The following is an 18,321-nucleotide window of genomic DNA, read 5'->3' on the forward strand; positions in this document are numbered from 1 at the left end:
TTAAATTTTTTATCTGATAGCAGATATGAGTTGTAATAGAATATGTGGCATTCTACGCATTAAAAAACATTGCATTTAACTTACACAGAATTTTAATTTAAAATAAAATATAATTAAATCAAATCCGAAAACTTAAAAAACACTACTTAAATAATGTCAATACAACTATTAATTAAAACTCAATTATTCTTTACACATACTTCACTTAGAATCAATGTAAACTCTTCAAAGAATGCCTAAAAAGAATGTCTAATTATGCAACCACAAATATTCAACAAAGAAACCAAAAAAGACACTCCAAAACCTATCGCCAATGTGCAACAATCAGGTCTATTTATAGGCGGATACAAACAGCCCATTCAACAGTATTTTGATAAATTTTTAAATTCTCGATTAAAAGTTGATTTTATCTATTAAAATATCTCTAATAATTATTTCATAAAATCTTTCATAATATGATTTGTTAAAATAATTTCTATTTCTCAAAAAATAATGATAAGGATAAAGGTAAGACTCATTAATAATTTAAACTCTCTCTCTCTCTTCTATTTCAAGCCAAACGAATGGATAATCGTAGGCTCTTATTTTAATGAAATTCTCTTCATTTGTTGGGTTAAAAAATATGTAATCAAGACTTATGTAACAATCAAACATGTCAACAAAAAACATTTGATTGCAGCAGAACTATTAATTTATCTGTTGTTCAAAAATAAAGCAGAGCAATAAATACTATTTTAATAATCGATGACAAAGGTACTAATGGATTACTGAACTTCTAATATTTCTTTATAATTAGAGTTGTCCAAGGTTGGGTAACTTACCCAGTCGAGTAGGCTTGGCCCAGTTTAGGTTGGGTTTAAGTAAAACAATTTCTATTTTGGATTGATCTGTATTGGCTCAAATTTGATTTAAATAATAAAAAATACTTTTAAAGTTAAATTAAATTATAAAACTAAATAAAATTTTATATTAATATTTGAACAATAAAGTGAGCTTTTGAGGTATGTCTAGCAAACTAAAAAACATGCTTGGGCTTTAGTTTTTTTGATATTGAGCAATGATGTGGTTTAACTCGACTCATAAATTGTACAACTTTATTTATAATATGTAAGTTGTAAATTTAGTCTTTATAATTTATACTTTAATTTAGTTATTTAGTCTTTATATTTTTGAAAATTATATTATATTATAGTGTAAATATTTTTAAAAATATGTTATTTATGTTTAAAATTTCAATATAAAAATATGTATAAGGGTAGTAAAAGAAAAAAAATGAAATTACTTAATATTAAATAAAAAGAAATTGTAAATTGATTTAGGCTAACTATCGATAAATATAAGTAAATTTATGAAATGTTTAATATTCATATTTTAAATTAAATTAGACTTAAATAATTATATATCACGTTAATATAATATGTGAATCCGGATTAAACTTGAACCAACTGAATTACAAATTCATAAAATAGAGGTTAAAGCAAGAAATAAAGCCGAGTAAACCAACAACAACACAATCTATAAATCCATGTAATTACAACACACTTGCATTTTACATACATTAATATACCATGTTCTCTTATTTTCATACAAACATGTTAATATCATACTTTGATTTTATTGTTATTTCTTCAGTAAAAGTATTATGTTGGCTTCTATATTAAAAGTTAAATTGTATTTTGTCAATTTACTCACAAAATGGATAAGTTAGTTATTATCGTTAGTTCAAAGAGTAAATCGATATTTTTATTAAAATTTTATCCATATTTATTGATAAAAATTGGTTTAGTTAACAGAATAATCTTTAACATATATAAGCTGATTTTAACAGAAAAATAGATAAAATTTTTAATAAAATAATCAATTTACTTTTTAATCTAAAATATAATAATTAATTTACTCATTTTTTGAATAAAAAGAGTTGACCTAAGTCCTGCATGATGCAATCATCAAGAAGGTGGTGCTTCTAAACGAATATAATCATACATAAGCCCTTGTAATGCGCTGCTACACATTGGTTGAGTCAAGAAAATGGTGTTTTCACCTTCCATAAGGAAAGTACCTTTCACATCTATGCTATAAAGACCGTACAGTCCATGGATTCCATGTCTTGTAATGGTGTTATCATGTCCAATCACTCCTGTTGTAAACAGTGGGGGATTTGCCTTCGGATTATTGATTCTAACTTGCAATTCTGCAACATAGGCTGTTGCTAAAGCAACTCGAAGTTTGTAGGTTCCAGTTTGGTTTATATTATCAAGGTTGAACTTGATTTGCCATGTGGTTCCTTCATACTTTCCATCATTCTTCTTCCTGAAAATCAACAAATTTCTTCTTTTGTTAATGGGAAACTCGATAATTTTAAAATAGGTCAAACTCATGGTTTCTGGTATTTCTATTATGTTAAAATTTTGGATGTAGTCCCCGTATTTTTAGTTTAGCATAATTTGGTCTCACTACTTTTATGCTATTGTTAGTTAGTCTAAATTGGTAAACACAATTAAACAATTTTTGCTAAAGTGCTGACTTGAATTTTTTCTAAAAGGGAAAAAAGCAACATTTAGTCCTTAAATTTGGTAACTTTTCCACATTGGTCTTTAAATTTTTTTTATTCATATTAATATTGGAACTAACCAGTTGTTCTCGATTTGATCATTGAACTTGAATTCCGTTAATGTATGATGACATAAAACTTTAAAATTATGTCAAATTATTACTTGTTTTTTTTAAATCTTTTAATAAATTTTGGTTTGTTTTAGATTTTATATAAAGTTTTTAAAATTTTCAAATCATGATATGGTACAATTTCGAGTGTCACGTTATCATACTTTACGAAATTCAAGTTTAATTACTAATTAAGGAAAAGTTGTCAAGTTCTAGACTAATATAAATAAAAAAAGTTCAGGGACTAAGTTAAAAAACTTACTAAATTCAAGGGCTAAATGTTACTTTATCCCTTTAAATAAATACCCTTAAGCATTCGGTTGACATGCAATTCTTTTATTGAATTAAGCTGTTTAGCACTTAGCTAATACATAATTTTTTATCGGCACTTTAGTAAAATAATTAATAGTGTTAATCATTTGAACTAATTAATAACATTATAAATAAATAATAGAATTAGGTCAAACTAAAGTACAATAACTAAATTTCAAATTTTAATATAGTAAAAGGACCAAAACCATAAATTTGACCATTTAAAGATATGTAAAAGAAGAAAAGAAAAGAAAAAAACCTGGTAACTTGAGCAAAGAACCAGTCAGTTCTGTAATCACTAACACCAACAGTGTAAACTAAATCTCCATTAGGATATAAATCTGAGTATCTCTCCCACAACCCATATTGCCTGTACCTGATCAAAACCAAAACGATCAAACATTTTACATTTACTTCATCTTAATACTATCTTTCATGTTGAATTTCATATACACAATATTTGCAGGCTCAGAAAACTAACTTTTCAGGGTGGTTCACATATAGTTTATTAATGTACTTTGGATCAGGATCTGGTACATGGAACTCTGCTGCAGTTCTATCAGGGATTCCAATTTCCCACAGTGTAGCCCCATCTCTTGGTGGTTCATAAACAAGCTCACCCATGTCGATATCACAACCTGCTTTAACATATTGCTTGAATGAGATTTTGTTATGCATGTATGTATGTATGGGTGGTGCTAGGGGGCTGGCAGGCCCCGGCCACTTGAAATGAGAAATCCCATTTTTAGCCTTTTTAAATTTCTAAAATTTTAAATTAGTACATGATAAAAATGCATTTTGGTCCCTCCAAAATGATATAATTTTGATTTAATCTTTTAAAAAATTATGAAGATATAAGCTATTAAAACAGTGAAATTGCATTTTATCTCTCATAAAAATATATAACTTAATTCCGAATCTTTCGTAAAAAATTTTTGCCATCACCCCTGCATGTATGTATGGGTGAAGCCAAAAAAAAAATTGAGGGGCCAAGATTCAGTTATATATTTTTATAAAAGTTAATGCAATTTCACCATTGTATAGACTTATATTTTATGGTTTTCAAAAGGATTACATAAAAAAATTTAACATTTCAGGAAGCTAAACCATAATTTTATTATATATCAACTTAAAATTTGACTAAAAAAATACTTTCTTATTGTAGGAGAGGTCGTATGTATGTATGTTAGAAGTGAAAATGGATTTGATACCTGAAGTTATGGTAATTATGGTATCATTTTTGTAATCACCAATGAAACCTGGGACCCAAGCATAAAGATTATAGTCACCAGTCCTTACATCATTGATCAAAAAGTAGCCATTTTCATCTGTTTTAGTCCAGAATTGGTAACCCTGACATAATACATTTATATATTGATTCAGATTCATAAAACAGTGCCTTGGAGAACAAGCAACTGAAAGGCAAAACTGTTAATTTTTTTACGGTAAACTATACCTAATTAAGCTATTAGTAAATTTATTAATTTCAAAAAGTTACAAAATTATAACTGAACTATTCAAAAGTTTTCATTTAAATCACTGATTTATTCAAAAGTGTTTATTTAAGTTACTGGGCTGTTAAGTTTTTTAAAAAAAGTCCGACTAATGAACTCCAAGTAACGGTTTGACGATCAGTATGATGGATCGGTACCCATCTACAAGTAGAAAAACATACCTTAGATCCAAATCAATCTGAAGGTCAGTGTCGGAGATTAGAGAAGAAAACTATTTGAATTTTGGTTTGTTGATTATTATAGAATAGAAGGGAAAAATAGTTTTCGATTGGTATAGGTGGTGCGAACAGAGAGGCCATGTAATAGTAGGTTTTTAACACTGAAAACTTTCGAATAGTTTAGTGACCATTTTGTAATTTTTTTAAATTGAATGACCAAACATAAATTTACTAATAGTTTAGTAACCTCAAGTGTAGTTTACCCATTTCTTATTTACCTTGCTTTCTGTTTGCCATGAGCCAACATCTCCTGGTGGCGCCAATCCCACATAAGCACCATTTACTGATATATGTTCATTGCTGACATACCTAAACAAGTTCCAGCCATGATCAAAATTCGCCTTGAATATTAACAAATCAATAGGCCAAAAAGCCAAAGAGAGTACCTGTCACTAACTCGTAATCTACCACTAACGCAACCTCGCTGCTGGGATTTTGGAAAATCGTCCGATGCTAGGAAGTTGTAAGGCCAACATTGGACTTGGGTTTTTGTCTGTAAATCCAAATTCGATTGTTTTAAGGTGGTGTTGTTCTTCCAATTGTTAAGAAGTAAAAAGAAAGTACCTCTTGTTTAGCATCTTCCCATAGCCAAAGAGGATCATTGTTGTCAATCAAAGTGTTGAGATAAAAGAAAACGGGGCCGAATACTTTCTTCCATGGCTCTCCGCGTTGAAACTTCGGCACCATTTCCTCCCCAACGTAATGAGCACTCAAAAACATCTAAATGTAGCATTTTGGTTAATGATCACATGTAATTAGAACAATGATCTCATAGCGTACTTGTTTGTTACTTACTGCTAGATTTATAGGACCAACATGAGAAGTAAGGTTTTGTTTCATTGGTCCACCGGATCGGAACTCATTGCTCGGCGTGATTTGCCACCACCCCACCGGTGGATCGTTGCATATCCATCCATGAACATGAAGATCTTTGTTTTCGCAAGAGTATTGATATTTGTCATCCACCTACAATAATAACAATACCATATAAGTTCACTAAACAAATAGGAAAAGCCTAAACGGAAAAAAACCCCCAAAGAAATGAACCTCTCCCTGGAACTCCGACTCAACCGGATGAACAATTAGGACTGCTTCGGGATAAGCTAGGGGACTACTTCTTCTTGGTGACCGGTCATCCGGTAACGGCATGCGCCTTTGCCTGTTATCTGCCACTGCCATGTACTGAAACCTGTAAAGGAACACGACTTAAAATTCCTATCAAAATTCAACCCTGTGCAAACAGAATCATATCACTAACACGTAAGTCGATTCATCACATACTTGTCTTTTCTAAGCTTGAAAACGATCCTGGTTTGTGGCAAGTTGAAACCAGGCCACTCTTTTAAGTGCTCGTAAATGGCGTATGAGTAAAACCCCGATGATCCTCGAAGCATTACGAACCTTTTGTCTATATTTAAGGGGACATGCTTGCCCTCTAAAGAACTCCTATCTCTAGTGAATGAGATTTCCACTTGTTCTTCGTTTTCAACCATCACTTTGAATTTTGACCCTTTTATTCTGCATATTAATTGCTTTGTTTATCAGATTATAATAATATAATACGAAAAAAAAAACATAAAATGTTTTTTTTGGGGTTGCTTGCAGTACACGTAAGAGGTCCCTGTTGTTCCTCCTGTTCCTTCTTCACTCCAAACAAGGTCCCAGTACCTGCATATATGGATTCCATTTTCTTAAGAATTTCTTGTAACCCAAGAAATTTTTAACGATGAGAATTGCAGTGAAGAAATTCATGATTTACCCTCTATCGGATTCATGGTTACGAATTTCAAGCAGATTATCGATGCCTTGATAGCTTACTCCGGTGACGATTCCCTCGGGTTTCGATATTGTGACTTGGAGTATCCCATTATCCATCACCACCTGTGTATGGTATGAAAGTGTTAAACTACTTCATCAACAACTACATAACGTTACATGAATTAAAACACATAAAACACACTAAAACTTTTATTGTACGAGTATGCGTGTGAAAATTACGTATTTAGAACACGATTTATTTTAAAATAATATATAATAAATAATGAAAGATTTAGTTTGAAACTAATTAATAGTAACACCTGAAATATGTACGATATTAAAATAAAAAAAAGTAGATTAACTTGTGATATCAACTCAATCAATAACATTATTAATATATATACACTTGCTGGAGGTAATAAAATATGCATAATATGTAAATATTATATTAAAATAAAATTTTAGTTTAGTGGTAAAATTAATGTTTTATTGATGTGAATAGTATTGGTTTAAATTCAATGATTTAAATACCCTTTAATAATTTTATTACGGAAGGACATTTTCATAATTTCTCAAACCGAGTTGGTGTCCGATTAACTCATGACACACCAACTCAATCAGAACTTAATAATAGTATAAATAAAAAGACTAAAATACCCTAAAAATATAACTTAATTTAATTACAAAAAGATATTTTCGTAATTTTTTAAATTGAGTTGATGCTTAATTAATTTGTGACACTACCTCAACTTGAGACTTAAATACTAGTATAGATAAAATACTTTGAAAAAGATTGGAAACAAGATTTTGACTTACATGATCATCTTGAATAAACAATTGCACCCCTTGAATGGACATGGTTTATGGGACTTTTTTTTTTTTGTTTCCCTGAGACCTAATCAATTAATGCAAAACTAATTGATTTGGGGGGCTAATTATATATAATGAACAACTTGTAGGGATCTAAAGTGGAAACAATTTTTAAATAAATGGTGCATGGCTTATAAGAAATGGGTTTTTTGTGTGTGTGTGTGTTGCTTTACTTGGATTAGAGAGCAAGACACCTAAATTTTGGGTTACTTTTGTTGATTGAGAATTCTTTACTCAGTCGCTAATTGTGTTTGATTCACAAGTTCAAAGCCGTGAAAGAGCCGCTACGTACGTGCATTATGTTGGCTGCTCCACTTACGATGGTTCCTTCATTAAGTCATAGATTGTATTGCCCATGTTATAAAATAAAAGCTTGTTTATGAGGGGCATAGATTCCAACGTTAAAGTGTGTGTGGTTCAGCTATGATGGCTTACATTTACAGGAAAATATAAAATAGAGGCATCCTTTGTTTATGTTATAAAATGTTGTACTTCATTATAATAGAGCTTTCTTGTCGTATAACTTAGTATCTAATTGTTTTTTATTATTAATTTTTGGTGTAGTGCATTACAATGAGGGGCGAAATTAGAGGTGCTGATAGGTTCCGACTTTTTTAAAATAAAAAATTTTATATTTTGACTCTTTAAAATCTTTTTAAAATTTTTTAAATTAGTAAATGTAAAATTATATTTTAGCCTCTCTAAAAATGATAAAGTTTTGATTTAATCCTTTATAAATTACATTTTACTATCGTAAAAATTACAATTTAATTTCAACTATTAAAAATATTTTCTGACTTTGCCCGATTACAATCCTAATATTTAGCTCAGATATTGATCAATCAAAAAATTATAAGAGGAAATGAATATAAAAATCAATTACGAAATATATTGCGAAGTTAAAATTCAAAACTATGAATATGATTTCTTAAATTTAACAACATAAATTAATTGGATTAAATCACATATTTTCAAGAAATCTTTTATATAACTAAGATTATCCTTTAAATCCTTATTAATTAATGATGATTTATGCGGTGAAATTAGTGTATATTTGTTTCTATTTTCGTAAATTAATTATCAATTTAGTTGTTTTAGAAAGGGTAAACTGTCAAAATAGTCACTTTTATTTCTCTCAGGTTACATTTTAGTCACTTATGTTAAAAATGTTACGTTTTAGTCACTTATATTAACGTGTTGTAATATTTTAGTCACTGAGCCGTTAATTTAACTTTTCCTTTTTTTTTTTTTTCATTCTCTTCTCCTTCTATTTTCCTTCCTTCTTCATCTCTTTTAACATAAAAGAAAAATATTAAATTGCTTAAAATGAAAAAAAATATAGGGACCGATTGTATAATTTAACCTAAAATTTTCATTTGAAATGATGATTTAACGCGTCACATCATTTTACCGTTACACCGTTAACAATAATTAATACTCCGTGACTAAATGTTACAACACAATAATATAAGTGACTAAAACATAACATTTCAAATATAAGTGACTAAAATATGACCTAATGGAAACAAAAGTGATTATTTTAATAATTTACCTTTTAGAAATCTTATTATTAATTTTCACAGAGCATTTAATTAACAAAATGTAAGATAATTTCGACAATAGGATTATCGTGTAAAGCTATTTTAACTCTCCAATTTGGTGCTTTAAATAGTTATAATTTTCTCCTCCAGCTGTTGAATTGGCTAAATTTTCAATGAAATGATATAAATAAAATTTAACTATTTTTTATCCCGTGCGTGCGATGTTGTTATATATATCTTAAAATTTCTCTATTTATTAATTTAAAATAATTTTCAACCTTTGACAAATAAAATTATTAAAAATAAAATTTATATAAATATGAATGTTTTGATTTTTATTCTTTATTTATGATATAATAATTGTAAAAGTCATATATGTTATTTTTTATATATGATATTAATTTAACAAAAATAAGTATTTATTTCAAAATTTTAATATAATTCCATATAAATTAATACAAATATATACCAAATATGTATGTATTCATATTAAAAATTGTGATTATTATTTAAACTTATAACTACTGAAAATTTTAAGTGATTTAATTAATTAATATATACATCAATATATAAAAATAAAATATGTATCATATATATTTTGATATGCTATTTAGAATATTGTGTCTCACATGTATGACTTTTTCTAAAATATTATTACTATATAGTAATAAATAATTAAATATATTAATTTAAAAATGTTTAAACTAACTTAAAAAACACTACAAACTAAAACTTTTTAATTTTTTAAATAAAAAATAAAAATTTATTTACATTGTTAATATATATGATTAGAGATAAATTTAATTAATTTGATTCAAAATATAATTAGATAATATTCAATTAATAAATATTTTAAAAAATTATTCAAACTAATCATTACTGAGATTGTTTTTAGAGATTTAATTCTGAAACTACCAACATTTGAAGAATTTATGAAGCAAATAACTAAAAAAATTAATACAAAATGTCAAAATTACAATATGAACGTAGTTTTATTTCCATTTTAGATGAAATCTTATAATATGCATATATATAAATAAAATTGTATGAACTTTTAGTAAAATTTAGAAAAGAATTTGTCTTGAAATAAGGTAATAAAGTGTAATTTAAGAAAAGATAATGAATTAGAAATGCATACCACTCGAATTATTTAGGAATCTTAAGCTCCTTCATGCATGATGTGATTGATTTATTAATTGATTTAGGTTGAAATTTTAATAAAAAATATTTAATTATTTTATTTTTTAATCTTTGAACTTGCATGGTTTATCAAATTGTTATTTTTATTATTATTAAAATTGGCTATTTGTTATAGTTTAGAGTAAAATTGATCAAATGATAAAAAAAAGTGATAAAATTGTTATATAAGTAAGTCTGGGTTTAGATAGGTAATGTTGTGCAATGTGTTTCGCTTACTTTTTGTCTCACGTTATAGTATTATTGCAGTATCTAATGTCATCCAAACCCACATTGATTGCTTATGAATTACTAATCTAGTCTTATATACAAATTTAAATACTTGTGTAACTAATTGAGAAAAAAAAGTAAAAACCTTTTTTATTATCAATTAAAGGTGTGTTTGACATTGTTTTTAAGAGACACTTTACAAAAACACTTTTTGATATAAAATCATTACTAAACAAGATATTTTTGAACTTTTGAGACAAAAAAATCTTTGAAAAAACACTTTTTTGACCAAAAATAAAAGCAGAAAATTTTAACTTTTAATTAAAAAAGTGTTTTTTTGCCTAAAAATATTTTTGAGAAGCAATACTAAACTGATCCTAAAAATAGATAATAGTTTTCGTAAAGCATTCTTCATAGGCTGAAACAATATCTATTACAGTAGTAAAATATGCAAATACTTAAAAACATATAGCATTGATCCATACAAATAAACAAACATTATCCAATTTCATCTCTAATTACAATGTGCTCGACATATATTCTTCCTTAGAACTTAATTTTGAGGGACCTTCGAGTCGAATGTAATCATACAAAATACCTTGAAAAGGACTACTACTTCGCGGTTGCGTAAGGAAGATAGTGTTGTCACCTTGAACCAACAATTTTCCAGGTACATCTACATTGTAAAGCCAGTAGAGTCCATGAATTCCATGCCTTGCTATCGAGTTATCCCTCCCCATTAGCCCGCTCGAAAACAAAGGATTTGTTTTCGGATCATTGATTCGAACCTATAAATAACAAAAAAATCGATTAGTTTGATTAATAATCGAATTGAATTTTCACTAATCTAATTAACGAGATTTATGAAAGTACTAAAAAAATTTAAAATCACATTTTGAACCTACTTTTTTAGAGTTAACCAAACAAAATTAAATTCGGTTGGTTAATTAGATTAAAATTGAATAATGAACAGTAGTTATATACCTGGAATTCGGAAAAAGTTGCAGAAGCAATCGCCACTCTTAATTTATATGAACTACCCTGATCTACATTGTCAAGTTTGAATCTAATTTGCCATGTGGTTCCTTGATACTTGTTAGTATCAATTTTCCTGCAATCAACAAATATTGGTAACTCGAATATCAAAGTTTGACACCTAAAACAACAATGGAAATCCTGTATGACTCTTTTTGACTGAGGCGAATCTGAAAATTTTTTAGTACCAAAATTTAATTATAAATTTCTGAGCAGTTAAAATATAATTTTATCTTTGTTAAGAGATTAAAAAATTTAGAAGTCAAATTACAATTTTATTATTTTAGAAAGGACTAAATAGATAATTTTTCATTGGGGAAGGGGGCAAGGTATTCACCCCTAGCCCAATGGGCATCATCATTATTGTAGCAACCAAAAAATTATAAGTTGAAGCACGTCTCGGTGTGTAATGTCCTTTAATTTAAGGGTTTGGAGAAATTTCGAGCAAAAAATCAAGGGCGAATTCAAAGGAAGCATGAGACCTTCGCCCTCCAAAAATAGAAAATTAACCTTTTAGTCCTCTCAAAAATTTTAAATTTAAGAGTTAATATATGATAAAATTATACATTGACCTTTAAAATGAAAAAAAAGTCATATTCAATCCCTTCAAAATTTATAAAATTATAAATTTATACATAATAAAATTTTATTTTGACATTCAAAAAATTTATATTTTAATTTCTGCTCAAAAGATTTTCTGGTTTTTACCCTGAATTATACATGGATGTTTAAAAATGAAAACGATAAGGGAAATGGGAATGATGTTGAAGAGTCTTGCCTGGTTACTTGGGCAAAGAACCAATCTTTTTTATAGTCACTAGTGCCAACCGTGTAAACTAAATCTTCATTGGGATACAATTCTGCATATCTTTCCCAAAGTCCATACTGTCTAAACCTGTCACCACAAAGGTACATTACTACATATATTGAGCTGCTGTTTATATGCAAATTTAAGAACATGACCACTGGAAAAGGATGAATATTTCATCACTATTATTAATTATGGATTAATTGCACAGGGCAACCCCAAACTCTGACTCAAACTTTAAACCGATCCATGAAATTCAAATGTGTTAATTGGGTCCTCAAAGTATCAGTATAGTAAAAAGCATATCCTTTTTGTCACGTTAGTCGTTAACTTGGACATTAAATGTATATTTAAAACATGAGTCGTATGGACAACTTAGATTTGACATGGAGCATATCTTGCATTGGTATCAAAATGGTATCAATCAAGTCCTTGATATTCTTAACTTATTCATGCTACAGATATATATGTATTTAAAATTTAATTCACCTACTTTAAATATGTTACATGTCAAATTCGAGTTGACATTTATCATCCAAGTTAACAAGTAGGTTGATAGAAATATCTTATTGATATGGTACTAATACTTTGATGACTCTATTAAAACATTTTCAAAATTTAAAACTATATATATCTTGATGGAATTAAGTCATTAATCCATAAATTGAATGTGAGAGCTTTTGAGAACACAAAGATGAAAGGCTAACCTATCAGGATGGTTGACATAAAGTTTGTTGATGTACTTAGGGTCAGGATCTGGGACATAAAATTCCGCAGCAGAACGATCAGGAATTCCTATTTCCCACAACGTCGGCCCATTTCGTGGAGGTTCGTATACCAGATCGCCGACCTCAATTTCACTACCTACATTAAAATTTTCACTAACATGGTCACAATAAAACCCTTATAATACTAGGCAATTTTGAGAATTTACAAAGCTCCAATTGTACCTGGAGTTATGGTAATGGCAGCACTATATTGATAATCTCCAATAAAGCCAGGAACCCATGCATAAAGGTTATAATCACCAGGTCTTATGTCATTGATCAAAAAATAACCATTTATGTCTGTCTTGGTCCAAAATTGATAGTCCTATAAGGAAATATGATATCATAAATATTTTTCAGAATTATTTCTTTTATTTCCATCATATACTATATATGTATAAAGCATTGAACTGCATATATATAATACAAGAAAATCACCTTGCATTCTCTTTGCCAAGACCCAACATTGCCTGGTGGAGCCAATCCTATGTAAGCTCCATTGGCTGGTATGTTGTCATCACTAACATATCTAAACAATATAATCCCAAAAAATTGAGAACATGATTTAATCAATTGGGTGTGCTTGCTATGCTACAAAAGTATAAACAATAATTTCTCAAGATAATAAATAATATAGGTTTATTGAACTATCAATCGGATCATTCTATCGATCTGTCTATTAACTTGAGCACAGGATGGAATGTAAGAGTAGACAGAAGGGCAAAAAATTTAGATATTTTCATTAAGCCCTTCAAAATTTTTGAAAAATTTTAATTTGACTCTTAATTTTAAAAAAATCTCAATAAACTCCAAAATATTTGGGAAAAAAAATTAGACCCAAAATTTTGGAGACTTTAATTAGGCCTCCCAAACTTAATGTCATATTCAGGCACCGCTTAGACATTAAATGGTAGCTTGAGTTTGATGTGAAGTATATTTATTTAACTCAATCGTGTACCTATTGCATGAGTAGTTTGGATTTAACTGTTTAAAAAATATTTTATTCTAAATCTTTTTTGTGGAACTAGGGCATCCTCTATGTTTATTTTATGATCTATAGAGATTAATTCTTTCAAGATTGCTCTTTTTAATAATGTTGTCTTCAAGATTCTAACCCGAAAGGTTGTGCATTGTATCTCTTGCTATAAAAACTATCTTGTTTTTCTTGTTTTTCACATGTCATATTCAAACCATCCATGCAATAAGTGCATAGTGTTTAGATTTTGATTATGTGTTTTAAATTACCTGTCATTGACAAGAAGCCTACCGTTGACATTTCCACGTTGGTTGGATTTAGGGAAATCATCTGAGGCTGGAAATGTATAAGGCCAGCTTTGAACTTCAATTATCATCTGTAGCCATTAACTTGTCATTTATTATCAGTAATTCACACATTCTAATCCTAATAATTTAATAGTGAGTCCAATAAACAACTAAACCTGTTGTTTAGCATCCTCCCAAAGCGAAAGCGGCTCATCTCCGTCCATTGTACAATTAAGATAGATAAAAACAGGGCCGAACACTTTCTTCCAGGCCTCACCGGCACTGAATTTCGGCACCAAATCCTCCCCGGTATAATGAGCACTCAGAAACACCTGTACCATATTATATATCATTTTATATCATCCAATGAGGCATCATCAAAAGTAAAAAGAGGCCAGCCAGCCAAGATTTTCTTACAGCAAGGGTTGTAGGACCAACATGAGAGGTTAGGTTCTGTTTGACTGGACCACCGGACCGGAACTCATTGCTGGGTGTGACCATCCAGAACCCTACTGCTGGTTGGTCGGTGGTGCAGATCCAGCCATGGACTTGGCTGTCTTTGTTATCACATGAATATTGGTACTTGTCATCCACCTGAACTCAACATTGAGACAAAATTTTCATTCAATTTCATTGCTTTAGCAAATTAAAGAGATAATTTTATATGTTAATTAGTGGTCACCTCTCCTTTGAGATCGGGCTCCACTGGATTAACGAGGAGAACAGCTTCTGGGTAAGCCAGGGCTTGTCCTCTTCCTGATAAACGGTCATCAGGCAATGGCATGTACCTTTGCCTATTGTCTGCCATGGCCATGTAGTGAAACCTGTAATATTAATTATTATTAGGCATAATTATACATTTAGTCCTCAATATTTATGTCTTTTATCAATTTGACTCTTTTTTAATTAAATTTGGTTATCAACTTTTTAAAAAGTGTTAATTTGTTTTTCTTAAAAACAGAAATGCTGACTAAAATCATAACTTTTTAATGATATTGGCATGATAACTCATATAACAATTCACGTGTACTTTATATTGATATGACACTATTTGTTTTATACGTTATTGAAAAATAATTAAATTTATAAAAATATTTAAAAATATATAAAAATATCATAATTTTTAAAAGGCATGAGTATACATGGATTGCAATGCTGACTATCATTTTTAAAACTTATTGATTTAGCCAATATTTTTATTAAAAACAAAAATTGAGTTTTTTGAAATGTTGATGGTCAAATTCGACTATTTTTAAAATGATTATGTGCTAAATTTAACTAAAAAAAGAATAAAAGTCAAACTGACAAAAGATATAAACATTAAAAGCTAATTTGATCTCTATGCCTTATTATTATACCTTTTAAGATTACCGGCGTTTAAAATTATATATTTTACTATTGCAATGACTAGGAAAACGTGAATTCAATCATATTTAAACACATTTTTTTTCAATTTAAAAGTTGATACTTTGGAGATTACGAGTAAAATGAGTATTGTATAAATATATATATATATATATTTTTTTTTTTTGCTTCAAAATTAATTCTTAAGGATTAAATTGCTGACGAGACTAATAAAACTTATACTTCCTACTAGCCACTATATATATATATATATATATATATATGTAAAGATGTAAAGTGATAAGTTAATTATAGTACTTGTCTTTTCTGAGCTTGAATGCGATTCTGGTTTCGGCAAGGTTAAAACCAGGCCAATCTTTTAAGTGCTCATAAATGGCATAAGTGTAAAAGCCTGAGCAACCACGCAACACTATGAACCTGACCATAAAAAAAATCTCACATAAAATGATTGTAAAAGAATATTGTTTTATTGCAGGTTCAAGAATTAATGGAGAAAAAAAAAAAACCTTTTGTCAATATTCAAAGGAACAAGCTTGCCATCTTGGGAACTATCCCAAGTTCTTGTGAAAGAAACCTCAACTTGATCCTCATTTTCCACTATTACTTTGAAACTCGTTCCTTTAATCCTGCATACAAAAGTTCACTGCTTCATTCAAATTTAATTTGAGAGGTGGGGCAAAAGCAAAGTTAAATAGTAGAAAAAGTCAAATAATTTACGTCTAGATGAACAATAAAATTAAATATTATAACTGTGAGATTAAAATATGTGATTAAATTTATATTTAGATTCAAATGCAGTTGTAACATTATCAATGTTTCATTGATGTGAGTTTTTGCCTTAAAAGCTATGAAACACATCTCCACGGGGCAAGCAGGACTTAACTCTCCTAAAATACGAACTTTTATTGTTCCTTTAGTTGCTTTAAAAGCTATAAACTATATGTTTATATATAATAAAATTACTTTTTCACTTATAAAAGTTATAAAATTTTGATTAAGTTATTTTAAAATTATAAATTTATAAATTAATATAATGATAAAATTGTATTTTAACTCTAAAATGACCTTATAATTTAGTTTCGACATCTTAGAAGAAAATTTTGGCTTCACCTCTAGTTTTATTGTACTCAATAAAAAATTTAATTTTATTAAGAGACAAGATAAATTTTAAAATTTTGGGAGAGACAAAGCTAATATATATATTAAAATAATTTAAATTAAGTTATTAAATTTTAGGAAGGACTACAAATGTAATTTTTGTTAATAAATGTGTTAATATAAATTAAATTATTAAAATTTAAGAGAGATTAAAAGTATAATTAGATCATTTAACTAAGAGGTCAAGACCCCGCCTCTCGACTTTACCCCTACGTTTAGATTGGGTATAGAATCTTCCATTTTTCTATATAAGGAATTTATTATTTACTTGCATGCAATCAGTGGCGAAGCCAAAAAAAAATTTTAGAGGGGGGTCGGATGAAATTTTAATTTTTTATAGTTTATATTTTTATAATTTATAAAGGATTAAATTGAATTTTTATAATTTTAGAGGGTCAAAATGTAATTTTACCTTTATTAATTTAAAATTTTTAAAAATTTCAAATGCCTAAAATAAAAATTTTCATTTTAGGGGGAGCGGGGCCATGCCAGCCCCCTAGCTACGCCCCTGCATGCAATAACTCCTACGCTTAAATAAAGGTTGAAATTGTAAGTTAATTGACATTGTTATTATTGTAATTATAAGGAAAACATAAATTTAAATGCGTTTAAACCTTCTATAAAAAAATAATATATTAAAAAAAACAAAAAGTAAAAACAATCTTACACGTCAAAGGAGCCAGTAGTACCAGGAGTTCCTGGTGAGTTCCAAACAAGGTCCCAATACCTGAAATGTACGTACCATTTGAAAATACACCCAACAAAGCAATGCAACCTTTTTCTTTTTCTTTTTTGAATCAACAGCAAGAATTAAAAACAAAATGAAGATGAAAGCCTGAAGCAATATATATGTGTATATGTATGTTTATACCCTCGATTGTCTTCATCATTTAGAACTTCTAGTAAATTATCGATGCCGTTATATCGAATGCCGGTCACGATCCCGTCAGGGTTCGATAAAGTCAGTTGGAGTATGCCATTATCTATCATCACCTGCATGAAAATGAAGTTAAATTATATTGTAACTTCAGAACGAAGATGAGCTCTTTCCATGTAATGGGTTTCATTTTACACTGAAACAAACAACAATAGAAAAGAAGGGAAATTATACATGGGTGTCTTGAGTGTGGAGCTGAACCCCAATAAGTGGCATGATTATGAAGATTTTGATGTGTTTTTGGGTGGAGAGTGGGTTTTGCTAGATGTGCATGGAGATTTTGGGCAAATAAAATGGTTTATAAGAGTGGGGTTTTTTGGGATTAGATTTCTTGAATTGGAGATAAAGTATAGTTTTGTGTGGAATACAATTTGGTGTCAGTGGTCACAAATTAAAAACATTCTCTTAACTTTGTCGCCACCGCAGTTTGGTGCCCTCCCCATTAAAGATAAAAGCGTGCAAGAGTCGCTATGTGGAGGAGAGCAGCCAATTTCAGCATGAATTAAAGCCCCAAAATAACTAAAGATTCAATTTAAATCACAAGTCCTTGTGTCTTTTTCTTTTTGGTACCCAAAACTCTTGTTATTTTTAATTGCCACCTCAACACATAAAAAATTGCACTATGTAGAATGTATATCAATTGATTCAGTCTTTTTTTATATCAGGATTCAATCCAACTTGTAGGTTTAGGATATGAGAACATAAAC

The 18,321-nt window shown here is 28.9% G+C and overlaps 2 protein-coding genes across 2 annotated transcripts; both read right to left on the reverse strand.

The window, feature by feature from the left end:
- Positions 1 to 1,754: 1,754 nt before the first annotated feature.
- Positions 1,755 to 7,321, reverse strand: LOC108485911 (rhamnogalacturonate lyase B-like). Its single transcript, XM_017789754.2, has 13 exons — positions 7,280 to 7,321; positions 6,465 to 6,586; positions 6,314 to 6,373; positions 5,987 to 6,223; positions 5,753 to 5,894; positions 5,501 to 5,671; positions 5,270 to 5,425; positions 5,092 to 5,198; positions 4,924 to 5,014; positions 4,185 to 4,326; positions 3,455 to 3,611; positions 3,233 to 3,349; positions 1,755 to 2,310 (listed from the first exon to the last, which is right to left on the reverse strand). The coding sequence occupies exons 1-13, from the start codon at positions 7,319 to 7,321 to the stop codon at positions 1,947 to 1,949; spliced, it is 1,908 nt and encodes a 635-aa protein (XP_017645243.1). The 3' UTR covers positions 1,755 to 1,946.
- A 3,354-nt stretch (positions 7,322 to 10,675) lies between these two features.
- LOC108485808 (probable rhamnogalacturonate lyase B) lies at positions 10,676 to 18,030 on the reverse strand. Its single transcript, XM_017789653.2, has 15 exons — positions 17,789 to 18,030; positions 17,549 to 17,670; positions 17,345 to 17,404; positions 16,026 to 16,145; positions 15,817 to 15,936; positions 14,837 to 14,978; positions 14,572 to 14,748; positions 14,331 to 14,486; positions 14,137 to 14,243; positions 13,330 to 13,420; positions 13,075 to 13,216; positions 12,832 to 12,988; positions 12,095 to 12,211; positions 11,266 to 11,392; positions 10,676 to 11,069 (listed from the first exon to the last, which is right to left on the reverse strand). Exons 1-15 carry the CDS (start codon positions 17,828 to 17,830, stop codon positions 10,800 to 10,802), a joined length of 1,950 nt encoding a protein of 649 aa, XP_017645142.1. The 5' UTR covers positions 17,831 to 18,030; the 3' UTR covers positions 10,676 to 10,799.
- Positions 18,031 to 18,321: the final 291 nt, after the last annotated feature.

This window comes from Gossypium arboreum, chromosome 6, assembly GCF_025698485.1.
Source record: "Gossypium arboreum isolate Shixiya-1 chromosome 6, ASM2569848v2, whole genome shotgun sequence".
In the NCBI taxonomy this organism is placed as follows: Eukaryota; Viridiplantae; Streptophyta; class Magnoliopsida; order Malvales; family Malvaceae; genus Gossypium; species Gossypium arboreum.

Coding starts and splice junctions, on each gene's coding strand:
- LOC108485911 (XM_017789754.2), bottom strand. CDS start 7,321: ATGTCCATTCAAGGGGTGCAATTGTTTATTCAAGATGATCAT. Junction 5,895..5,986: donor TTCAAGCTTAGAAAAGACAA/GTATGTGATGAA, acceptor GTTCCTTTACAG/GTTTCAGTACATGGCAGTGG. Junction 5,672..5,752: donor AGTCGGAGTTCCAGGGAGAG/GTTCATTTCTTT, acceptor TTATTATTGTAG/GTGGATGACAAATATCAATA.
- LOC108485808 (XM_017789653.2), bottom strand. CDS start 17,830: ATGCCACTTATTGGGGTTCAGCTCCACACTCAAGACACCCAT. Junction 13,217..13,329: donor CTTGGCAAAGAGAATGCAAG/GTGATTTTCTTG, acceptor ATTTCCTTATAG/GACTATCAATTTTGGACCAA. Junction 12,212..12,831: donor TATGTCAACCATCCTGATAG/GTTAGCCTTTCA, acceptor TTGTGGTGACAG/GTTTAGACAGTATGGACTTT.